The sequence below is a fragment of the Patiria miniata genome, unplaced genomic scaffold (assembly GCF_015706575.1).
Source record: "Patiria miniata isolate m_02_andy unplaced genomic scaffold, ASM1570657v1 HiC_scaffold_20, whole genome shotgun sequence".
Lineage (NCBI taxonomy): Eukaryota > Metazoa > Echinodermata > Asteroidea > Valvatida > Asterinidae > Patiria > Patiria miniata.
The window spans coordinates 5,831,403-5,856,735 of NW_024037059.1; the positions used below are offsets into that span (position 1 = coordinate 5,831,403).

Here is a 25,333-nt window from a genome sequence, read left to right on the forward strand (position 1 = left end):
CAGCTGGAGTTACTCAAGCTAGGTTCGGACGCGGACTAGGTTTTTTTAAAACAAATAAATACGTCTTGCCGTTGTGACTGACAAAACAGTGACAATCATATACCTCAATCCTCGAATTCCCTGTGGATTGCGATACTCATAAACAGGGTCCAGACTGAAGTCCAGTGCATAGTCATCTCCCTGTCGAAATAAAACAAAACAATAATACAAATTTGAGCGTGTTTACACACGAAGTCTGACGACCTGCAGTGCAGTTTGGCAATACCACCTGACCATATCTATGCACCTGACAGACAACAACATTACCACGTGATTTTGTTCTAATTTTAGACGAAGAATTGGAGGCGCCCTCTCGCGATGCATTATGAAATCGATCAAAATTATCCTTTTGGTCAATTTTCGGGTACAGACAGACAGACAGACCATCTGACGGACCGACCACCAAGTGACATGTAGAATTATCTCCTGTCAGAGCTTAAAAACCCACCAATATTTGGTCATTGAATTATTTCTTCCCAAAATCCGAATTACTGGCTGACAGACAGACAATATTCGGCTCTCGTACGTATAGGGCGGGTTCATTAATTTTGTAAAAGTCAGTTTCAGAGGGTTGCAAACGCGTACAATTGGAATATAATAAAGTACTTTTTTTTCGTTAAACCAAAACAGACAAATTAAGAGGGGAAAATCCATCTTTTTTTTAAAGAGCACAGAATAGCACTTTTAATGTAAGTTGGGACTAATTTAAGTTGCTTTGGCAGTCGGTACTTGCTATGTAGCACTACTAAAAAAAAAACACACATTTCTCACATATTTCATTTGCCATCAAAATAAGGAATCTTCCGAGAAAATGATTTCCCATACTACTCCCGTAGGTGAGAGCTAGTATTTGAAAACAAAAAGTACACCAATGACTTCAACTATGATGTATACACTTGAATAGAAAACAACCTTCCTGGTTTTAGACATGAACAAAGGTGGCTTTTCACCAAGTGGTAATACTTACTCAAACTAAGAGCTAGAGAATTGCCTCATAATTTCTCAAACTAAGACAATAGTTCTGGAAAAGAACCATTATCTTCGTTTGAGAAATTATTCCCACATGGTGTTTCCGCAAACCTTTTATTCATTAATATCTCCACCATGCAAAGCCTCAAATTATATCTCAGTGTTTTGTATCACGCCGCCCAAAATATACAAAGATATTGACAAACTAAATTAAAAATCACCCGTTGCGGTTGACTTGTTTTAGTTTGGCGTACGTCCCAACACCCACCTTGCTGTTTCGCATCCTTGGTCAAATGTCAAACACACCCAAATCCCACAGTGTCGCATGCATCGCATAGCCTTGGTTTTATTCATCAGGACAGTGACGTATCATGCCCTTTATTAATTTTGTTTACAGATCAGTGGTCGTAGGATCATTTCATTATAATTGTTCAGGCGTATTGTGCAGTCATAAAGTTTGCAACAAATACTTTTTTGTAGGTTTTTTTTGTTTTGTTTTTCTCCAAAATCCCAGTTTACGTGTTTAGGTCAAGTTCCAGCACCCGAAGTGGGACTAAAAGGGACACACCTAGCGTGGGATGGATTTGCTCTTCTCTAATGCAACGGCGCATTATAATACTGGTAAAAAAAGAGATAAAAATCGCACCAACTTATCTCTCACTATGTGGCATCTTATCGTAGCCGTCACAAGTCAGTCGAAACTCTAATAAGTCTCATTTCGGTACTACGATTTGCAGGTTTTTGTTAAGTTGTTTCTCTTTGTTGGGTGTGGCACCCTGACATCAAAACAACTTCAGATTGTATCATTTTAACGTTAGGGTCTAAATTATGGCCGCACAAAATCCGTCCAGGAATATAAAAATACATATTAATTTATCCGTATTTTTTGCAGTGCTTTTACAACAGTGTTTGGAAGACTTCATCTCCGACTTCTGAATCACTCATCGGATGCAAACCAAATGGAGGTTTCAAAACTTTGGCCATACACGATTAAATGTTTTGAAGCATAACACAAACCAACTCGGAAAGAAGGTTAAAAGCCGCCTTAAGAGTTTGGGCAAAATGTCACGACTTCTTGATCACAATACATACATCCTGCAACTATTTGAGATAAGTGCCGCTCACTTGACTTTTTTTTTTCGGGGATCTCCCCTCAGTAGGCTTCATAGCGTATCAACCCCAAGGATGGTGGATCCAGGGTTGATCTAGGATTTTAAGATATCTTTTGTCAAAACACCTCAAGACTTGAAAACAAATGCTATGATGAGAAAAGCAGATTTTTTTTCGGGGGCGGGGGGTTTCTCAGAGGAGTGGTACTATAATGCCCTGCATACCATGTTATCGTTTCATAATACCGACTAAGATTTTTTTTTTTCCTAGCAGTACAAGGGGCCGAGAAAGATTTCAAGCGAGTCAAATTCCGTCAGTGATATCAATAATTATCGTTGGGATCACTTAGCCAATTAGCCTTATAAACAAGGGTTATGACGTACATCTGTTTTCAGAAAAGTTACTTAAGACAAGCGTAAAACTTTCAAGCGCCAATTGTCCTGGATCCTCACAAGCCCGTGGGAACGGGGCTGCTGTGGGTGCTGCAGCACCCCCAACTTTTTGGACTGGCACGGTGCTGGAATATGCTTCAGCACTCCCAACTCCCGGGCAAAAATGTGTTCCAGCAGTGTTCAACGCAAACAAAATACACTGCAAATATATCGAGAGCTACATCATTTGGTGAGTTAGAACTATGTGAATATTTTTATGACCAGATATTTATCCGCTTCCAGTGGAACCATTTGTACTAACTTGAACCAAAAAACTTCCTTTCGGGTTTTATAAGTAAGTTCAGTATACTTCAGTATATTTCATCACAGTGCATCCAGAATCCAACATTTTCCGGGGCCTTAAAGCGGGCCCCTGGCCCTATGGCCCCACGCCGTAAGGGCTCGGAAAATAAAACAAAACATACACGAAGGAATTTACTAAATGTAAAAAAGCAGCCTTGCAACAATAATATTTAAATACGATACCATGCATAATAATACAATTCTTTTTCCAGAATTAAATGGAACCAAAAATGGAGATAAAACTACAGGGTTTTCCACTTTTCATTACAGTTAAACGTTTTAAGAGTAACAGTATATTCTAAACAAAATAATGAAATAAATTGTTTTTATATTCTAAAAAACCTTTTGCTAAAAAAAGTCACATGAAGTGGCCAGGAATCGCCTCAGATTGCACCACAGAGCATCCATATTCCAAATTAAGCCACGACGTAAGGGCTTTGCGCTCCACTTTCGCATTAATTTTGTCCGTCCTTTAGAGGCTTCCAGCACCCCTGGCAAAAGTTTGTTCCCGAGCGGCAGTGGATCCTAATCTGCGCCGCCCAGTCATTTGCCGTAAACTTCGATCCTTCAGCCGAAAGGCGCCCGCAACAAAGTTTTGGGCGGTACCCTATCGTGACAACACAATCAGTGGGCAATGAAGACAAGCTTCATAAAAATACACTATTCTATAAATGAGCCTTAATTAATTATAATCAGCAAACTCGGACATTAACTAATGAAATAAAGTTACTTGTCTTACCCTTGCCATGTTGAAGCGTACCAAATAAGTTCAACTGTGTGTTACAGGCAGATTTCTACGTGAATGACAGAATTCCGAGGTAGGCGGCCCTACCCCCATCACACTGGCGTATGACCGAAGAAACACAATAAGCTGTATTTTAATATCTTTCGTTTGAGTACCGTGCGCTGTGTTCCGTAACGACTCTGAAACTGAAATTGATAATGGTTTGTATTAATATGGTGGATGCTATTTTTTTTTTACCCCAATGGCAATGGAATATATTATAGTCAGTTCAATAACACTCATTCTTGCATAACAAATTATGAAGGAACCAACTTCCACTCAGTCACACAAAATCCATAGCGCTATTGTGGGGTTGTATTTTGGTATGGCGTGTGTTTGGTCTTTTTGGAGCCAATTAATTCAAATCATTGGCGCAGAAAGCAATGTGCATTGGTGTATGCACAATTCATGCTAGCACTGGTTGTATTTGAACTACTCTGTACCCCCCAAAACAAATTGATGATGACGAAGGTAGTGGGTGTTCAAGGTTCAAGGACGGATCCAGGGGGGGGGGGGTCAAAGGGGGCCATGCCCCCCCCCCAACGAAACCAATTTTTTCTTTTTATGTGACATCGCAATAAAGGCAGGCAATGAGTACACCACCATCTTTTCCTCAAAAAAACATTGGTTAAAGTGGTCAGAAATTGCCTCAGATCGCACCACAGAGCATCTAGAATCCAAAAAAATTTCGGGGCCCTTAAGCAGGCCCCGAACCCCACGCCGTAATTTTTTTGACCCACTTTTTTGGGGGACCAAATTTTTTCCCTCCCCCCAAAAAAATTGTGTGCTGGATCCGCCCTTGTGGGTGTTGTACTCATTCGTGCCATGGGAAAAATGGTCTATATAGGCCTAAAGTGCGGAAGGGAATTAAAACTTGAGTTTCTGAAATTTTCAAAGTGTTTCATCTGAACCTGAATTTGGTTCATTCTGTTTGATGTCTTCTGTTTGGTTGTGGGTTGTTCGCATGGTTTGCTTTTCGTTGGAGGGATTATTTTTTTTGGCTCCACTTTCTTGGTGTATGAAATACACTGCGTTTCATCTATGAAAAGAAAGTCAGAGATTGAAGCCGAGATTATTTCTTTATTTTTTCTTTCACCGAACGAGCAATATTGAAGAAATATTTTGGGACCCCAATGAAACTGAGAAGCCTTTGATAATTTGCTTTTTGGCAATCCAAGACGAATTCAACCGTTCTTCGTTTCTTTTACTTTGTATTATGTGTAATGTATGTTGTTGTTGATTTGATTTCATCTCAATAAAGTAAAAATTCATAATTACCTAAGATGGTTTACCCATTCCTATTGGTCGAGAGCCCGTCACATGGGTTGTTTTAAATGGTTGATAAAACACCGGCTGGCTGGTATAGGCCTTTCTTTTGTTACATTAGAGCCATTTTGTATGGGATGCCGTAAGCGCATAAATTGAAGCCGTGGTTGGCAACATATTTTTTCCAAAAAAGTCCTCATAACGCCATCAACACATAGTAAAAAGGCATGTGTAGGAATTATTTTGTAGCTTTGTTGAAAATGTTGTAGTTTTAAGCATCAAATAATATTTTGGTGATCTGTGATAACTCTTCTTCATTTTTGCACTGTTGGACGTTCCATAGTTTTGCAACCCGTGGTTGGCAAAAATGCAGTTTGCCAACCAAGCACAGAAAGGTCACTTTTCCGTTGTTGCATGAAATTTTGACTCGCATGAAAGCCCGGTCCCTTTTATTGGGCCATTATCAGCGTCCAGGCTCCAAGCCGGTTGTAAACGTGCTTGTTGGAGTGTGTGGTTAAAATCGCTTCCACATTTCTCTTTTTTTATATATTGTCCCAGCCACATGGTAGCCATGCCCCAGGTCATCTATCACTAGATCCTAGTATGGACCATGGTACATCCACTAAAGGGGGTGTCAGTCTTGATATGCTACTGGAGGGGTTGAAAATTGGCGGGAAAACCTAGTGTGCTTGTGCACATTTACATAGGCTTGTGTACAAATGCACTGTTCACATGGGGATTGTCACATCTGGTGCCACACAAACAAAAGTTTAGGACAATATTAATTTCGGATTGAAAGAGTTCAAATATTAGACAACAATGTTTGCATGAAGGCAAGTACATGTACTAACTTTATTTCAGAGTCTTAATAGTTACTGTCGAAAGTTACAAAAGCCATTTTGAAGAGCATTTTCACTGTTTGCCCAATAATTTCACCAATCCTGAATCCACCTCAACCAATCGCTTTACCTGATCAAATCAAGTTCTGTGATTTCAAAAATGAACATATTTACGACAGCTCTGAAGAAAAACATCAAATGCAACTGAAGGCTACTTCAAACTTAACTTATTTCAAACAAGATTAAATATTGTTAATGTAGTTTTTCACAGATAGGTCATCACCAAACTTACCCTGTCTAGAAAATTCAACATACTGGAACAAGTGCACTTTACAATACATGTATGCAAAATATAATGAAAATTCTACATGAATATTACATATTACATGTCAAAATTAAAGCAACAAACTGCGAAGTATGGAATACAGTAACTAAATTATCAGTGAATATTATATTCATGTTTAATTTCAGTGAAATACTAGGAGAAAAATTTAATTACAGATAGCTGCTTCCATAGGCAAAGGGAACTAAAAAAGCTAGAACAAAATTGTGTCAAAACATGCAGACTTTGTGCTGCATGGCATCGTGGGACAGCATCGGCCGTCTGTACACAACTACACAGGTCACTGACTCTGTACACGTCATTGACCAGATTGAATGGTCTTGCATTTTGAGGTTTGACTTCCAAAAAATATACAAGACGGCATTCTGAAAAAAAATTCAACTGCTCCAAACTGCTTACTAACTGGATAGACCTGAAATGTAAAAACTTTAAACCAACTAAATTAGAGCACTTAATCAAAGTCGCGCACCAAAATTAATTAATACTGAATCTTCGAAGCCGTGCACAAAAAGAGTCCAAAATCTGTGCAAACCCATAATAAATGCAAAGAATGAACACAGTTCACAATTACGCAAGAGATATACATTAATCCTACTTCCCTTAGTACTTTTGCTAGGAATCTTCCGGAAACCTTCAGGCTGGCTTCTTGGAGTCCAAAAGTGAATTGAGAGCAGAGATGCATTGGGGTCCAACACAAGTCCCTGCAAGTCCATCATAAGTCCTCTAGTCCCATTTCAACCCACAAGATACTCAAATGAACACTGACAACGGCATTCCTTGGTTGTTGTTTATCCACTGTTACTTGTGACTGGACTTGTGATGGACTCAACGACACCCCTGACCGACAGCGACACAAGTTACCCAATTCAATATTAGGTTATAATTTCCATGGAATGTGATTTTGACATCAACAGTCAATCTTGGACATGTAATCTCTCCTTATATAGTTACACAACATCAAACTTCATTCCAATTTCGACATAATCTGGTTTGGCACAACTCTGGAGTGCCAGTCTGAAACGAAACGAGTGGTGATCATAGTTCCCCGTGCCTATGGAATCTTATGACAGGTGAAAACTTTGTGCATTGTTACTGGCAATAGATCATTTGCACTGCAGCCATGTTTGAGGTGTGTCCTTTTGTTCAACAGGGATACGCATGAGTGTAGGCCTCGCGTGCATTCATTGTTAATGAACTAACAAAACAAAACACAGCTCAAAGATGGTTGCTGAATGCAATCAATCTATCCAACGTGTACTGGGCGGTTTAGTTTCTGTCGGTGGCCTGGAGTTTCTTGTCGGATGCCTTGAGCCCCAGCCAGGTGTTCATCTGTCGGGCGCGGACGGTGCTCCAGATCACGTGATCCGTCAGGGACAGCATCTGGGCTGCGCACCAAGCCGCTCCGTCTGGTGACATGACGGTGCTGCAGCCAAGACCTATATTGGGGAAGATGGGTTGTGAATGTGATTTGAGAAAAGATTAGTTGAGAAGGGCCTTGTGAAAGGTTAAGAGCTCAGATTTGAGAGCGTTGTGAAGGTAGGCTTGAAATCATACACGTAATGACCATCCCAAGTACTCCACTACAACACTGTTGCAAGGTTCATATTGCAACTGTAAGATAATTATGATTACATCTTTGGTTCTTCCCGAAATCATTTCCCCCAAATGTTGCACTACAAGAAGTTTACTTAGCAGCTGCACATTTTCAGATATGGGCAAACTGTCATGGAACTGTTAAGCAACAAAAAAAGTTTGCTTTTCAAATTTGTGTGTTAAGCAAAAATAAGCTTGGTACCAGTCACAGGCAATATTCAATGTATAATGTTTTGGCTGGTAAACCAATTTTGCTAAGCAGATATAATATGTGCTTAGTTCAATTTCTGAAATTGAACCCTGGGCTGGAACCCTGACTATTCGTTGAGATTTTTCTTACCTGAAGGCAGGCGAAGTGAAGACCAGATGTCCTGGGGTCCCCACTCAGCCTTGACGGGAGGGCAGTTGATGACAGGGAAGGAGGTGTTACCAGACAGGACAGGGCCCAGGCCGTTACTGCGACCGGCTACCGCGATGAAGACCGTGGGTGTCCCAGTAGCTGTGGCAGTCAACAAGAAATAAATTTGAGTAACACAAGTTCATTTGCACAGTGTATTTGGAAAGTAAAACAAGTCTGTTACAAGCAGTGTTGTAGTTGAGTACTTTTTTCCGAGTACCGAGTACTGCCGAGTACGAGTTCTTGTTTTTCTGAGTACAAGAACATATCTCCGAGTACGAGTACTTGAACGTCCAAGTACGAGTACGAGTACTTCAACTTCTGAGTACGAGTACGAGTACGAGTACTTGTATTTCCGAATACGGCACTGGGTACATTATTATGCTTGAAGCCTAAAATTATGTGTAGGCCTGCTGTTAGTCACTTTTGATACTAGGGTTTGTCTTTGTAAGCTTTTTTAATTATTTGAAATTAATTGGTTTTTTTAAATCGGCAACAGCAGGAAGTATTTTCCAAGGAAATGCTACACAGCTGAGATACAGACATGAAAGTTTAGGTCAACTGTCATTTAATCAAATTAATTTACAATGCTGTGCATTATTATTCTTGTATTTTCGGGTCCTTATTCCTCAGACCAAAAAAAAAGTGCCTAGAAGTCCAAATGCAACTTTATGTTTATGATCGTTAGATGGCAAGTTTGGGGCTAGACAAGGATTTATCGGTCTGCTGAGTTTTTATGAGGAAAAACTTGCAAAGGGTAACACATGAATAGCTTTTTTAAAACGAAACTACACTGGAATTGCATGACTAGTTTCAGTGAAAGCCCGTCCTACTCCTATTAGGCTGGGGATGTGTGTGAACCTTGCTATTTGTTAAGAGTACAGAATGCTAGTGACGTCAATGAAACTTTTAAATGTAAAGAAAAACATTCAGGGGAAAGGTATGAATATTTGCCCCTATTGAAAGATCGAATGAAAAAAAATCCTGGCAAGCATAATCAACTTTGCCACCATTGTCATTTTTTTTTATTGAGTACCGCTATTCGAGTACGAGTACTTTGTTTTATCGAGTAAGTATTCGAGTATGAGTACTTTGATGATCGAGTACAATTTCGACATGTGCGAGTACGAGTACTTTGCTACTCAAGTACGAGTACCGTCATATCGAGTACGAGTACGAGTACTCCAAAAAAAGTACTCAAGTAGTATTCAAGTACGAGTACTACAACACTGATTACAAGCGCCAATATGGCTCATCATCATTTACTCACGGATCACAAACAAAATAAGCGTTCTTTCAGCAAAACGAAAACAATTCTCATAGGGATGCATGTGAAAAAACTTTAAAACGGTGTTTGTGTTCAAAATGCCGTAACTTGGAAACCACATCAGTGATTTGAATGATTCTTGAACTAAAAGAAAGCTCATAAATTGGGCTTTCATATATCCTAGATTTTGAAAGTGCTACAGGCACAACTTCATTCAACAGTTGGTCCTGCCATTTGGGATGCTTTTTTTTTTACTCACCCTGTACAACATACTGATCCACTACTCACTGCCCAATGATGCATGGACCAATCACAGCAATGATTGCGCAACCAAATGCCACGTGTGCACTTATGCACACCGTTCATGGTGGCCGGAACATACAGTGCGGTAACAGAGAGCAGTTGTTAATGGGTTTAATGGATCGGTCTCTATTCCAGTCCGACTCACCTTCGTACTGCGCCACTATGTTCAATGTCTCGTCGGTCCCTTTGTGGGCGGAGCTGACCCGTAGGTGACAGGGGAAGCCAAAGGTGCGACACATGTCCCGTATCTTCTCCCCGTGGGCCATGTCGCTGGGCGAGCCCATGATGACTACGGCTTGGCCCTTAGGGGGAGGGATGAAGGACTACAGGGGGAGGCAGGAAACCGGAAAGAAAACATTGATGTACAAGTTGGCCAAATGAAGAATCACACAGTTTACAATTAACAGAACCAGATTTGGTTCTAGATGAATACTGGTCAGAAATGAAAACCTATTATCAAAATTGCTGAGATAACGTTATTCAGCCATTTCTCTCTACCCGAAGCCACCAAAAACCCCAAAACTTTTCCAATTTGTAATGCCATAAGCTGTTCCAAAAGGTAAGAATGCTCTCTTTAAATCATGGCTTATTCTTTTACAGACATGATTAAAGTATTTTTTCTTTTCGTTTGTTGAAAAGACACACTTGGTTTTGTCAACTTGAAATCGTGTATCTGTGAATTGTTGAAATGGCTTACATCCAGTCGATCTGCCACCCATTGGAAGTTGCGCTTGACCTGTTGCAAGCCTTCGTCGGTCACTTCCTTGAAGTCTCGATACACCTGCTTGTCCTTCATGAGACGGCGATCGCCCTGGGGCCATAGACGCCAGGAATCACTGTCTATGATGTCCGCTAAAAGGATCTCACCTGCAAGTAAATGGTCACTGAGAATTTCAATCTCTGTTACAATCAGGTTTCTGAGCAGGCCTAGCGCCAAGGGCTGCTTACCCCTAACCCTGCCAGATGCAACACAGTGCGACAGGTGCGAAAGTCTGTAGTATCTCGCTGCATAGAGCTATCAACACAAGTACATGAACGACCAATTCCCAGAGCTTGTCCATAAACAATACCTCAGATGTATCCTGTGGCAGTTTGTGAACACCGACCGCGGGTCGTTTTAGTCTTGCAATTTTTGACCTGATGGGTCATGCTACACTGGGCAGGCTTGTCATTTTTGACAAGTGTTGCATGTTGTTGTGTTCAGCAGGGTTTCTCAACAAAACTACTGTGTGGGCTTAAGGTTAAGAACATAAAAAAAGCACAAAAGCCGTGTAAACCTTAAGCATATTTTGAGGCTTTGGCGGCACTAACCCTTAAGCAAAATGATCATTATGTCTAGTGACATCTGTTTTTAATTTTGATCACCAATTTAACCAGAGCTATGCAAATTTGGAAATTTGCCATTGATACCTCTCTATTTTAAGACACTATCCACTAAAGGGCTGTGTACTATTCCATTTTAAGAGGAGTGAAGAATAATAAAAGAAGACATTGGCTATAAGTCTTACCGTTCTCAGCACTGATGCCAAACTCAATCTTCATGTCGATGAGGGAGCAGTCCATGGAGCTCCAGGCCCTCTCCAAGACCTCAAAGATGACCACGGTCATCTTGCTCATGATGTCCACCTCGTGGGGACCGATGACCACCCCTCCGCAGTTCATCTTGGCCTCGATGATCTGCTCCCTGGACCACTGGGGATCACCTGCCGCATCGTCCTGAGATTGAGGAAGGAAACAAATAAAGACAAGGTCAAACTACAGAGTCTTCACAAAAACTAGCTCATAGGTCTGGTCCTAGCTCATAGTTATACATGTACTAACCACATTTAATGCAAACTCCAAAATTCTGCAATATCTACCAAATCCTTAAACCCTAACTGTCTAGGGCCTTTTTGGCTAGGATGCATCCTCCAATTGCTACCACGTAAAAGTTAGATTCTGCCTCAATCCTCCAAAATCATCTGTTTTCTTGCATTTGTTCAGTGGAGGGTTGACCACTGCCTCAATCCTTCAATCCAACAGTCACTGCTAGTACGTTGAGGCAGTGCCAACGATGTCCAGAAGAAGTGCGGATGGTATCCAGTATAACGTAGGGCTCAACCTTCATCACTTGTGAGTCTGACTTGACCCACATGACTTGTGATTAGGATGCAACACTGAGGACATAGACTCAAGTGTTGAGGACCCCAATACAAATTTGCCAAACCCTGAAGAAAATCACCTTGTAGAAGAACTCCAGCTTGACTGGTGCGAATCGGTATCCCTCCTCCACTCCCTGGTTGCGTTTGAGGAAGGATCCCGTGGCGACACGTCTCGTCACCCACTCGATGGGCACCATGGCACAGTTGATGGCAGAGAAGCCGGTCTCGCTGTGCTTCTTCACAAAGTGGTTCTTGACGCCTGTCGTGTCAGAATATAATTCAGGGATTATTTCAGCTGAGTTAGTACCTCATCACGTGACAACTTCCCAGAACCATATCGAAGCTTTACTCAATATTCATTCATTGGTTTTACAGCTTTTTCAACTGACATCGCGTCACTTGTCCGCAGTTGCACGACTGTGATGGACGTTTCTTGTTATTGAGTTCAGAAACCATTTAACTTGGATGTCATGCCATTGCCTTTTGGCAGAAGATTTTCCCAAACACAATTTACTGTTACAACAGATGACATCCTTTGGTATATTTAGGGTCTGGCCTTAATCAACATGATTTTTGTTCTCTTAAGTACTGTATACTCAGTATGGTCCCGAGTGATTGTGAGAACAATTCACAAACTACTCCCGTGGGACTTGAACCCATGACCTCCTGCTTACTAGTGCTTGCTGGGGTTGGCTGGCCGGTTCAGATCTGATATACCAGTGGGTATCACAACTGATCACTGTTTTTAAATGATGGAATTTTTAAATCGGGGAGACATAGATTAAATTTCGTGTTATGCCCTTCACAGATGTGATTGCCCGCGTGACAAGGACCAATTCTTACCAATTTTGGTCAGGTACTCAAACACCTTGCAGGCGGTGTTATTGGAGATGGCCGCCTTGCCTTCCAGGTCATTGGTGCGCAGGGCATTGTGGGCCGAGATGCGGTCTTTGGACTGCAACAGCACCTGATTGTTGGGCAGCTCATAGATGATCTTGGTCTTGCCCTCTGCTAGTTTCTTACCGGGTGTGATTTCTGAAAGAAAAGAGAACAAACTAGGTTTTGTGTGTGTGTATTAAAAATGACCATGTAACAGGCCTTCTTAGCAATTCAAGATGGTCCCAAAGTATTGTTGACCAAAAGTTTGGCAAAGATCCACTCAACAGCTCAGTGTCAGTCCATATTAAATAGCATCTGTATAGGTCAACTGTGTGTAATTGACCTTTTATTCTAATGACATGCACAATAATTTATTTACAATAATTTAACAGCGATTGTCATGCACAATAATTATTTACAATAATTTAACATTATTAATTTATTTACAATAATTTAACAGCGATTGTGTACTTTTGGGCCCTGCACCTCTATTGAGAACAAAAACCCATTTTCAGCCTTACTGTATTTCACTTACCAAGCTAATTAGCAACATTTAAAACCAGACATGGACAGAGCATGGATCGGGTAGAATTAGATTCTACCTACGGCTTCGACCAATGATAGAGGGAAGGGTTTTGACTTTTTTAAGGTAAATTGAAGGGTACAATGAAAAGGAAAACACAAAGTGAGCACGAAAAGAAAGACGGAAATCAACACGATGCGCCGTGAATGTAACACTAACAGTAACAATAACATAGGGCCTAAGTTACAACATCGCGTTCATTTGCTAAGCATGGCATCAACTGTACAAATTGCGTAAGAAAATCGCATAGTGATCATTGTGTTAGCAGTGTCATTAGAATTAAGAGAAGTCTGCTTTTTGGGTGAAGTCATTTTGGACACAATTGCCGATTTATTTCACCACGTAGGTAGAATTAGAGCATGGAGGAAGGAACACACTGCATGCCCGCCTGGCGGCCTGGTACACGAACATGACGAAAATGAGACTGAGAGAACACTCAATACAACATGTTCAGACAGCACGAAAGTACAATTTACAAAGCAATTGTTTACCATATTGGCAACACCATATTTTAATAGTATAAGTAGGCTAATTTTAGTACTGAATATACACTTACCAGCCATATTTAAAGCGAGTGAAATGAAGTCTTTACACAAGACAATAGGACACAAAACCACAGGACGTCCAAATTTCTCCCGCCGTTTCACTCCAACTGTCTGACCACGTGTTGCGTGTGGTTATGCGTGCATATCCCCACACACTATGCGATGTGACTGGTGACCATCTCACAAAAGCAATTCTCATAGCGAAATTAGTATGCATACGTCTGGATATCGGACTTCATCGACTGCGATTCTTTTTAATCGATTAAAAACATTTAGAATCGACAATTTCACAATAAGTTGCGACTCTGCAAGTTTGCCTCTTTGTCAGAAATGTGTTTAATATATAATTGTACCATTTCGAGCAAAAATATACGTTATTTGCTACTCCACAATAACAGTCATTATAGTTTGAATGAAGGTTTCTTGAATCTTGAAGTGTTTCGAAGTGTGAACGGGTATCGATTTTTTTGCGTATGCTCTAGTCGAGTTCGATATCTAATCGGATTATTTCATTGTGTAAGCAGCTGTACCGTTTATATGAGTAGCTTGACTAGACAGTAGACTGCTTGTCATTTAAATTAAATTGCCGGTTTTTAACAGCAATCTCTTTAAACCGGACGGTTGTTGAAGTTTTCGTCGAAGATCTGGGGAAAAGGTTAGTATTTTTTCTCTCGTATTGCTTTATATGGGTCATTTCTATGTCAATTTATAGTAAATTTGGGGGAGACCTGGACTGTGGGGCGAAATTCCTTGTTTGTGGATGTGGTCATTGTATGATTTTATGGTGAATGATTGGGGGCGAGTTGGTGAATTTCATTAATTTCACTGGTGTCAATATATACATGAAATAACGAATGGACACAAGTTTCTGGCAATGTCTGGCATTGTGTTATTCAGTATTTAGCTTATTTAATCATTTTTAAGTGGCCATTTTGGCCGTCATTTTCACAAGTTTTTTTTTATATTATTTTTGAAATTTATTAAAAATATTTAATTCCCGAACGTCAAACGACCCAAAGTTACATCGTGTTTGAATGTTGAACAGCAATAGATGACTATTATTTCCCAAAGGAATAACAAGGAAGATCATTGCTCAAGTTTTGTGACGACTCCTCGTGCGGCCGTAGGATGTGAGAAATTCCAGTTCACTATTGGTCAAAAGAGGGTACAGGCGGTTCAAAATCGCAATACCGAATGATCGTTATTACGAACACTTTCTGTGGATCCCACGATGTTCGTTATAGTGGTGTTCCACTGTGCACGGTAAAAAAAATACACTGCCTAATTTTCATATCGCTGTGGCTCGTGTTTGATGGAAGACTTGGTCTGATGTATTTTATTCCTGAATGCTGCAGCAATTACTGAGCCCATCAGCTATTTTGAGTGAGATGGCAGACAGCGGCCTCTGTGGTTGTGCAGGACGGGAGGAGCTTCAGACATCGGAGGACGTCGGGCTGAACGAAGCCTGTGGTGTCTTTGGATGCGTTGCCACGGGAACCTGGCCAACTCAGCTGGATGTCCCCCATATCATATCCTTGGGACTAGTTGGCTTGCAACATAGGTGAATATTCTTAGGTTGTATCGAAATAAATTTAAGAGTAAGAGTGGTAGCCGGCAGTACACCACTTTGATGGTTGTGTACACATTTATGTACTATTTAACACAATGGGAAATGTTTCTTATTCCAAAATCCTTTTTGTTTCTTCAAATATTACATTTCTTATATTTGGTGTTAATGTGGTGTCATTAAATCATTCTTTTCATTGCATAATTTTTTGAACTTCTAGTCCCAAGGACTTCTTACAGGAACATTAAAACTTGTATGTCCGAGGGTTTGCGAGAAAATAATCACAAACTTGCTTGGGTGGGTCTCGAACCCATGACATCCTGCTTACCAGTGCACACCTCCCAAACTTGCTGTAGTGAAATGTGTATTACATATTAGTATGAATACAATTGTTCATGTACTTGCTGCACCAGTTAGAAAACAGCCGTTTCATCATGTTGTTCACAAACCTAGGGATCCTAGCAGAAGACAGCATCTAAGTGTACGCAGATGGCAGCAGTGATACTGAAACGTTATCATTTCTCCCCTTTTTTTTCACCGTTGATTTGATTTGATTCATTTGCAATTTCCACATAATAATGATACAGAGTAGTTAAGAATTAGGAAAAACAATTATTTTGAACTGTTAATTGAAAATTAAACACAGAAATTCCCCCATTCAGTGGAAAAAGCTGGGATAACGCAAACAACTTTTAAAAACTTATTTCCATTGCGATCCCAATGTTGAGGGATTATACATGTATGCGCACAGAATAAAAAAATCCAATAGATTATTTACCTGAAAATTTCAGCTCTGACAGATAAAAAACAATAGAAGGAACAATGAGCATTCAAGAACTACTTTACCCAGTGTGGTGAGTTAGACTTTTTTTGGACATTTTAGTGTCTCAGTAACGGCTGTGATTAGTCTAAACATCTATTCTTGTTTTCCTAAACTCTCACAGGGGCCAGGAGAGTGCAGGTATCGTCACCAGCCATGGTGGTACCTCTCCTTTCCGCAAACACAAAGCCATGGGCCTGGTGGGCCAGATCTTCACTGAGGACGTCCTTGCTAAGCTACACGGCAACCTGGGTATCGGGCACACGCGCTACTCCACGGCCGGTACCTCAGACCTGACCAACTGCCAGCCATTCAACGTGGAGACCCTGCACGGCTGGATAGCGGTGGCCCACAATGGGGAGCTGGTCAATGCCCTCAGACTTAGGGAAAATGTAAGTAGATCATTTCAAAAGTGCACTTTTTCCCCCAAAAGTAATTTGCCAAAACCTCCAATACCACTTCTGTGTTGACTCATGATTATACAATGTATGTGTTTTGTAATTTGTAACCAACAAAGATTACAAAAAATAAATTATGATGTTCAAAAGGAGAAATGAACATAGTGTCTTTGTATCTACCAAACTCTAAATATTTCGAATATCCAAATGCCGTTTTTTGTATGCCCCGCGGTGAAGCCGAAAGGGCATACTGTTTCCGCCTTGTCCTTCCGTGGGTGGGTGGGTGTGTGTGTGTGTGGGTGTGTGACCACAAATTTGTATCCTTGTGGAGACTCACACACAATAGGGAACAAAACATTGTAAAGGTCTCCACAGGGCAATTTCTATAGATGAATAGGTCTCCACAAGGTTTTCCCGAAATAGATAAATGGGTTTTACTCAAAAACTAGGAATTTCCAAGGTGGGTTGATCCGTCGCAAATGGAAGAGTTTTAGAAAAGGGATATCAAGTCCAAATTTCAGCCAAGGAAACTAATTCTGGTTAAAATAAGAGCATTTTGAAACTTCACTTTCAAAATTGAACACTTTACTACATTTGTACGGACAAATCTTGTCAGCGCGATAACTTGAGAAATACTTAACATATGAACTTCAAATTTGGTTGTGTATTGTTCTTGGTAATCCTAAGAACCCTTTTGCATTTGGGGCCGAAAGGTCAAGGGTCAAGGTCACAGTGACTAAAACAAAGGAAATTTTGTCAGCGCGATAACTTGAGAAATACTTTACATATGAACTTCAAATTTGGTTTGTGTATTGTTCTTGGTAATCTTAAGAACCCTTTAAGAATAATTTGAGAAATACTTTACATACTTTACATGTGAACTTCAAATTTGGTTTGTGGATCGTTCTTGGTAATCCAAATAGGCCTATCACATTGCTAAAACAACAAAATCTTGTATTTATTCTGAGATCATAGGGATTAGGGATTAATTCATATAAAACCTACAGAAGACACTAATGCTGTCAATGAACGTTCCATGTGACCAAGGTACGTGTAAGTTGATGTTAAAAGAGTGGTGTTATGTCATGGGAACAGTCACGGTTGCGGGGCATTTGTGTTTGTAAACGCACCTGACTTGTTTTGGGGGTTTTTTTCGGAGGGGGGGGGGGGGTGGTTGGTCTTCCTTTTTGCAGACATGATTTGCCGAAACATTTTCTGCACACCTTTGACACGTGCATTTTTATGAAAACATGTTATTTATCAACAATGTCTTTGATTTTTCGTTCACACGCAAAGGACAAACTTTTTAGTAAAAGAAAACTATCAGCTTTTATGCATGGGATTCATTGCACTGACGAAGGATGAAATTAGACACATAAACGGCTCGGACGAGAAAAATCAATTTTGTGCTTCCACCTGCAATAAGATTGCATTTAAGATTGCACTGTAGTGACACACAGTTTGATAGAGCACTTCTGTTTTTGCTCAGAAAATTTTCAGAGAATTGTCACAAAATGTTCAATGTCTGACTATGATTTCGCTCTCTGCAGTGAAGCACAGCCCTAAAATGTAAACTCTCTAACACAGCCATATCTCTGCCCAACCTTCCAGATTCTACGACATGGCGTCGGCCTATCTACGACCTCTGATTCGGAGGTCATCACCCAGATACTAGCCCGCCCACCGCCGGGCAGCGAATCAGACGGTGCAGACTGGCTGGGGCGGATAAAGCAACTGATGAACGAGACCATGCTGTCCTACTCCCTGCTGATAATGCATGGAGAGAGTGTATACGCAGTCAGGGATCCATACGGCAACAGACCCCTGTGTATTGGCAAACTGATGGGCGTTAGCTATTTAGGTGCGTCGCTTTTTAGTTGTTGCATAATTTGTTCAAATGTAAGATACTATGACAGTAGAAGGAATTCTAAGAGTTGCTCTTAACAAAGCACCCTGTAAACCCTTCTTGGCCAACCGGTACACGTTTTGCATGATTTGCATAACAAATTATGCAAATGATTGAAGGTCAACATTGCTAAAATCAAAAAAACAGTTTTATGTTTCCAAACATATTGGATCATATAAAATGCAAAGTAACCAACAAATGCTATCAAAGACGTAATGCCTCTTTTTTACATTATGAGGGTTTTAATATACAAATGCTGGGTTTTACAAAAGCTGTCGCCAACCACGGCTTAAATTAAAGCCCTTTTTGCAGCCCGTACAAAATGGGGCTCACCATTTTAAATGTAAGAAAGGTTCATTGTGTTCACTATATCTCAGAAAAGATCAAGTGACATTCTGAACCAAACATTAGACTGCAAATGCAAGGCCTAATTGGATCACAGTTATTCATTATAGTGACCTATGGCATGCATGGTTTCCAGCACATCCCGACCCAAAGGGAATGTTGATTAATAATGAAGTTATAGAAATGCTAAACGGCGTCGTGGCATTTCTCATTTGCCTGTGCACCTGTTATGGCTAAGCCTTACATCCTGTGTTCATTAAGGCAGTCTTAGTGCTGTACTACAGGTGGATAGTTTGCCAGGTGTTCTGATAATTCAGTCAATTCAACTTCTCAGGTGGCTATTTTTGTTGAGCTCCTTAAATGTATTTCATTAAATTGTTGAATGGGATGGCGCCAGACTATTTATGCAGGCACAATGCAGCCTTATTTTATTTTTACTGTCATTTTTTTTTTTAAATCTGGCTTTAAACATAAGGGAACGTTTAATTACAAATTTGAAATTATTCCTTGAAGCAGACTGGAATTAATTAGTAATTCACTTGCTTTCATTTCTCTACACGAGTTCCAGAAATCAAGATTTTACCTCACTCTCAATGCAATATGGCCGACTCGTGAATAAGGCCCATATCTCTTTGTATTGAAATGTGAATGTCACATTGTTATTTGTTACAACTGCAAAATAAATGGCAATTCTTCCCCAAAAATAATGTGTTACAAAAACTGCAGTTGATTAGAATGGCTTTAAAATGGTGGTTTAAAAAAAGTGTGCCTGCAGGCAATGGAACCCAGTTACAAGAATAGAAAAACTTTGCATTAGGTCAAAAAAAAAAGTCTCCGGTTTCTGGTATGCGCACATGTCGCCGTAGCCATGCGCGTTTGCAAAATGAAAAAGGTTTTTTTTTTTCAATGATGAAAGATGATGTCTCAAAACCGCCAAACTCACTGGTCTGACTGGAATCCTGTTGCTGCACAATTTTAACGTGTTTTTAGATGGGGTTACGATCAAGAATAAGCTTTATCTGGACTCGCATATATTTGCACTAATTTTAGTCGGGCACCATTTGCAGTCATCAGCCGACACTTGAAGGGAAAAAAACAGTAATTTTTTTTAAAGAAAGTTGCGTCGCCGCACCACTTTGTGGGCAAGCTCCATACCAGAAACCGGAGACTTTTTTTTTTGGCCTTACTAATGTAATCCTACAAGTGTAAGTTCTTTCAAGAACCGTAACAAGTATGTCAATGTTCCTTTTGGAATTCAGATCCCAAAGACCAGGAGAGCAGTATAGAAGGCTGGGTGGTGTCGTCCGAGTCATGCAGCTTCCAAGCCATCGGCGCTCAGTACTACCGAGAGGTTCAACCAGGGGAGATTGTACAGATCACTAAACAGGGTATCAAGACGTTAGCCACAGTGCCAAGGCCGGAACAACATCCACCAGCATTCTGTATCTTTGAGTATGTCTACTTTGCCAGGCCTGACAGCATACTTGAAGGTAAGCAGGCATTGTCTTCAAGGAATGAAATCCATAACTTCTGGAACGAGAAGACAGCCTTCTAGCACTAACATTTTTTGGGCCCTGTAATGCTATGGGAATTCAAATCCTATGAAGATGGACTAATAACTTTCGCCTAAATTTAACTTGCTCATTCAAAAATCTCTCGAAAAGTAGCCTTGACTGATCCATATCTCGTTAAAATGTGGTAACACTTGTTTTTGGGCCCTCAGACTAACAATCTTTTGAGAAATCAGACTTTTTACTCTCCAACGTTGTATTTTTGACCCAACAAACATTGGACCTGTACACATTCATTTGATATGAATCTGTTGCCGACTGCCTGTGTATGTGGTGATGTTTCTTACCGGGTCGGTCCAACCTTTTTCTAAAATGAGTGATTTTTTCAAACATTCACTTGGGAGGTGACACACAGAGCATTCAGTGTTTATACATCGGTGAAGGGCAAAACCTAATATTGATTTACATCACCCGACCAAAACAATTCCATCTTATGAATACATTTTCTAAAAGGTGAGATTATGTGTAAGTTCTAACTTACATTGGCCAAAAATGGTGGATTTAAGGACTTGATGTTGTCATTTGTTTGTTTCTGTTTTTGTGTTTGCAATAATCAGGTCAGATGGTGCACGCTGTGCGGAGGCGTTGCGGAGAGAGGCTAGCCCTAGAAGCCCCAGTAGAAGCAGACTTAGTCAGTACGGTGCCTGAGTCTGCCACACCAGCCGCTCTAGGCTACTCACAGATGGTAAGATACACCTGCTGATGCACGGAGACTTGACTTGGTGGCTTGAATGGGAGGCTATAAACTTTAGTCACAGTTAGACTTGGGATTTGATATTTTTGAACAGAACTTAATCAGCTAAAAAAATTGTTTTTGTCTGACTCTCTTGAGCTCTCGTATAAGAAGTTAAGATGACCTCTGTTAAATTTTACTTTTTTTTGATAACTTGTAAAAGACAGTATGTGGAAATTAATTTGGTACATTAATCATTGTTGGATTCGAAATTTGTGATTCAAGACAAAGACTCCAGTCTTAGGGCTATTAATTTTGGACATGACAGAAAAAGCAATTAAGTTTTAACAAATGAGCATTAGACCTGCTTGATTTATTTCTTGTTTGATTTTTTTTCTACAAAAGTAGTGATAAACATTGATTGTCTTGATTTGTGCTTCAAGAATAATAGTGTAATGTCTGCAACCTGTTTTTTTTTATGGCTGTAGTGCATAACTTTAGTACACACATAATGAATTTTGAGTTGCACATTTTATGGAGGCATTATAATTCCTAATGTACACGTAATTCTTGGCTTTATTCTTTCTCTAGTCTGGTGTCCCGTACACAGACGTCTTGACCAAGAATCGCTACATAGGCCGCACCTTCATTCAGCCGAGCACCCGCCTAAGACAGCTGGGCGTCGCCAAGAAGTTTGGCGCTCTGACGGAGAATTTCAGGGGAAAGCGCATCATACTGATCGACGACTCCATCGTCAGGGGAAATACGATTGCCCCGATTGTCAAGCTTCTTAAACAGGCTGGGGCAAAAGAGGTAAGGAAATCATATCGCTGTGAACTCGATATCCATTAGAAATTTGCGTGGTAGCCTATAACAATGTAGACTAAGTGACCCTACTTCAGACAAAACGGAACAATTTATAGATATCGGGAAATGTTGGGTCAGGCAACCAGACTAGCTGGCTTGCACCCGGTCACGGATGCGTAACCGATTGCAAAACAAAATGTGGACTAACTAAATTTGGTCAATTAGGGGCAGTATATGAAAAAGGGCAGCCATTGTAGGAAATTGATACAAAAATATTCCACTTTTCTTGAAAATGACAGCACACTAGGGGCCATAATTTCACAGGATGCTTGAGACTATTATTCCCTTACAGTCAAGTACAAAAATTCATAATAAGTTGGTAGTTTGTCTTCTTGCTGTTCGCAAATGTTGTATATTAGCTTTAATAATTTGTGTAATTAGTAATTTAGTAATGTGTGCACTTAGTAAAATCTGGGTGTTTTTTATCAAGGCTTTCTCAAATTGTATATATCTCTCAACACATGTACCTCCATTTTGTCCCCCTTTACCCCATTTCCTCCCTTCTGTAGGTCCACATCCGTGTCGCCTCGCCCCCGGTCAAGCACCCCTGCTACATGGGAATCAACATCCCCACTAAGGAAGAGCTGATAGCCAACCGCGTGGAGACCCAGCGTCTGGCGAGCTACTTCGGTGCCGACAGCGTGGTCTATCTGTCCGTGGAGGGACTGAAAACAGCAGTCAGGGAGGGGATTCAGAACAAAGACACGGCCTCGCACAAATCGCAACACTGCACAGCGTGCTTGACGGGAGAATATCCTGTGGAACTATCGTGGTAATAGATGAAAAAAAATATAAAATTTGTAGACTTGTAGAAGGATCATTGATTAATCTGATTGGGCCTGCAAAGCAGAATAATATTACTTAACAAATTTATGTGCCAAGCACATAATGGAGGAGCTACTCAAATCTGCAGTTCCAAACTGAATTTGAAATTGACGTCCTGATTCAATAGGGGCATTGTTGCATTTTTTGTGAGTGCAAATTCTCACTTTCACTTGGGGGTGTGGGGGGGGGGGGGTGGGGTAACACACTCGAGTATACAGTGTTTATACGTCGGTGAAGAGCAAAACCTAATGAATTTTGCGAGTGAATTTGGCAAACCAAATAGTGAAGCGGGATCTGTAGTGTCTGAGGCAACTTTCTCTTTCCGAAATGGAGGACCATGCATCGTGAATGTACACATTTATGTAGCAAGAAGTATCAAATTTTTAGGGAAACTGGAAAATTTGCATTTGGGTCATCTGTAAATTTAGAGTCCAAAACGTGACATTTTGCTGGTCCCTGTAACGTGGTACTTTGTGATTTGCATTTCAAATATCATTAAGAATGACTTTTGATATGTTGCATAGGTCGTTTGCTATTCATAAATTATCTTAGAGCATAGAGGCTCACAGACTGCATGAAGGAGTGCATCAGAATTATAAAATCATTGACGTCAGATGAAACAGGGACAGGAAAAAAGTGGAATCCAAATTCATAGACTGACGCACTTACACTTCTTCCAGAATAAAATTGCTGTATTTTTAGTATCTGTTGCTGTCTACCAGTCATATATTCTGCAAGAAATGTATGACCTTGCCACTAGTGTTTATCAATGCACTTAATGATTGCATCAACTTAGTTATTTAACATTTCTATATTTTAAGCAAAAAAGTTGGCTGAATTAAACATTAAAAAGTGTACAAAGCCAGTAAGCTTGTAGTATACTTTTTCGGTTATTTATTTTGGGAACATTGTACATTACATTTTTAATGTTAAAAAAACACAAAAAACGTTGTGCAGCTTCATTTTATCTGATGCAGAAACTGGTAAATGTTGAAAAAAAATTCATAGCAAAATTGTCCATACATATCTTTTGTGTAGCAGCTGTGTACAGATGTGATATGAGGTGCGTAAATTTGTTTGTTTTACAACACAACAGATTTTGATACAATTACAGTATTTTAATGCAGTGGTATTCCGCTTTCGATTTGTGCTAAAAAAATTGTATTTGAGAAGGAAAATGAAGGACTCTCCAGCTGAATAGGGAAACTTATGAGTGATTTTTAAAAGAAAAAATTCTTTATTTAAAGGTTTGTGTGTCATAAAAATAATGTTGAAGTGACTTACAGAAAATACTATGAACATAAATTTTGCCTTTGTTTAATTTAAATTTAATCAATTTGAGTTGGTAAATATGGTAACTATGAAAAAAATTAGTCTATTTAAGGTGCCCCAAATGTTACTTTTGTTAAGTTGAGTGATGTGTTTTGCATGTACAGACATATTTTGAATGTTTGACTTTGGATCGTTTTTCAGATAGTTTGCGTTACAAATGAATTCTTAAGGAGGAAATAATTGGGAATTTTTTTTTTCTCAAGTACATTTAAAAGTATTCTATCTTTATGAAATATTGAAAGAAACTTACTGGAAAGTAGTAAAGTGTCTTATCTGAAATAACCTTAAAATGGATGAAGTATGAAAGTGAAAAAGAAAATTTGTTTAGTTTGGACGTAGATAATATGCAATCTGATAATGGTCTTATTGGAAGAAATAACCAATTAAGAAAACAATTTTGAAGAGTTCATCACAAATTTGGTGAACACTTTAAATGAACAGTTTTCGGGCCTCAGTTAACTTTGTATCACCACCATAATTCAATAGTTTTTAATTGTTTAAAACAAACCCCACAATGTAATTAATGTTATTTGTTTTTGAACGCACAATTTAACATTTTGGTTGTATAAATTTCTGTACTAAGAGGTCTTACAAGGTTTGGCGTATAACTAACAGCCATATTGTGTATTCATTCGTAAAAACGGTAATATCTTTTTCAAAACGCTAACAAATTCTTGTATATTTTTTGCCATTTGTTGTTGCACCTGAAATACTTGTATTTTGTGACTTAGACTCTGCAAATAAAGGCTTTACAATGTAAAGTTTTTTTTTAGGAAACTTGTTTGTATATTTCACGCTATATTTTCGTAACGTGTGGAGAATAAAACGGACTTTAAAAATTATGAGTCATTAAGACGAAATGTGAAAGTTCCCTTTATTTATTACACTGTTGTTTTCACATTTTTAAATGTACATGTAATTATACAATAAAAATACATGTAAATTTTTATTATATATGTATTTTTGTTTACAATAGGATATCCCCTCCCCCATACAAGGAAAGATGATCAAACAAAAGATCCACACAATTTTATTTTGATACTGATTTTTAAATGAGAAATTAATCTTTGAAAAGGATTGGGTTACAAAGAAGAAGAAACAAAACTTGCAAACTGAACCGACGTAAAACATACGGACGTTGGATTTCCGTAAACCAGACCATTACTAAGACAACTGCAAATAATAGCGAATTACTACATCTCGGATGATCGTTTAAAACCTTGGATTCAAGACTGAA

At 39.6% G+C, this 25,333-nt stretch overlaps 3 protein-coding genes across 8 annotated transcripts in view; 1 reads left to right on the top strand and 2 right to left on the bottom strand.

Moving 5' to 3' along the window:
• Nucleotides 1-4,023, bottom strand: part of LOC119727638 — a 51,738-nt gene extending 47,715 nt beyond the window's left edge. For 3 of the 6 annotated variants that reach the window (XM_038199612.1, XM_038199610.1, XM_038199609.1), the window contains exons 1-2: nucleotides 3,592-4,020; nucleotides 104-180 (exon numbers count right to left, since the gene is read on the bottom strand). In XM_038199612.1, the coding sequence (XP_038055540.1) occupies nucleotides 104-180; nucleotides 3,592-3,600 (86 nt within the window). In that variant the 5' untranslated portion in view covers nucleotides 3,601-4,020. Of the gene's footprint in view, nucleotides 1-103; nucleotides 181-3,591 lie in introns of all 6 variants that reach the window. The other 3 variants (XM_038199611.1, XM_038199608.1, XM_038199607.1) reach the window with 3 other exon arrangements.
• Nucleotides 4,024-5,735: 1,712 nt separating this feature from the next.
• Nucleotides 5,736-13,960, bottom strand: LOC119727779 (multifunctional protein ADE2-like). The gene is made up of 8 exons (XM_038199839.1): nucleotides 13,804-13,960; nucleotides 12,629-12,820; nucleotides 11,866-12,044; nucleotides 11,153-11,360; nucleotides 10,342-10,511; nucleotides 9,790-9,967; nucleotides 8,018-8,176; nucleotides 5,736-7,520 (listed from the first exon to the last, which is right to left on the bottom strand). Exons 1-8 carry the CDS (start codon nucleotides 13,808-13,810, stop codon nucleotides 7,351-7,353), a joined length of 1,263 nt encoding a protein of 420 aa, XP_038055767.1. The 5' UTR covers nucleotides 13,811-13,960; the 3' UTR covers nucleotides 5,736-7,350.
• Nucleotides 13,961-14,096: 136 nt separating this feature from the next.
• Nucleotides 14,097-24,951, top strand: LOC119727778 (amidophosphoribosyltransferase-like). The gene is made up of 8 exons (XM_038199838.1): nucleotides 14,097-14,447; nucleotides 15,148-15,353; nucleotides 16,304-16,571; nucleotides 18,189-18,438; nucleotides 20,088-20,318; nucleotides 20,957-21,084; nucleotides 21,664-21,885; nucleotides 22,449-24,951. Exons 2-8 carry the CDS (start codon nucleotides 15,181-15,183, stop codon nucleotides 22,713-22,715), a joined length of 1,539 nt encoding a protein of 512 aa, XP_038055766.1. The 5' UTR covers nucleotides 14,097-14,447; nucleotides 15,148-15,180; the 3' UTR covers nucleotides 22,716-24,951.
• The last annotated feature ends 382 nt before the right edge of the window (nucleotides 24,952-25,333 follow it).

Bases quoted from the DNA above. Each gene is read 5' to 3' on its own strand.
- LOC119727778 (XM_038199838.1), top strand. From the start codon at position 15,181: ATGGCAGACAGCGGCCTCTGTGGTTGTGCAGGACGGGAGGAGCTTCAG. The intron at 15,354-16,303 runs GTGAATATTCTT...AAACTCTCACAG, and splicing joins CTAGTTGGCTTGCAACATAG to GGGCCAGGAGAGTGCAGGTA. The intron at 20,319-20,956 runs GTAAGCAGGCAT...TGCAATAATCAG, and splicing joins GCCTGACAGCATACTTGAAG to GTCAGATGGTGCACGCTGTG.
- LOC119727779 (XM_038199839.1), bottom strand. The intron at 11,361-11,865 runs GTGATTTTCTTC...CCTCAATCTCAG, and splicing joins AGCTGGAGTTCTTCTACAAG to GACGATGCGGCAGGTGATCC. The intron at 10,512-11,152 runs GTAAGACTTATA...ATTTACTTGCAG, and splicing joins TGGCATCAGTGCTGAGAACG to GTGAGATCCTTTTAGCGGAC.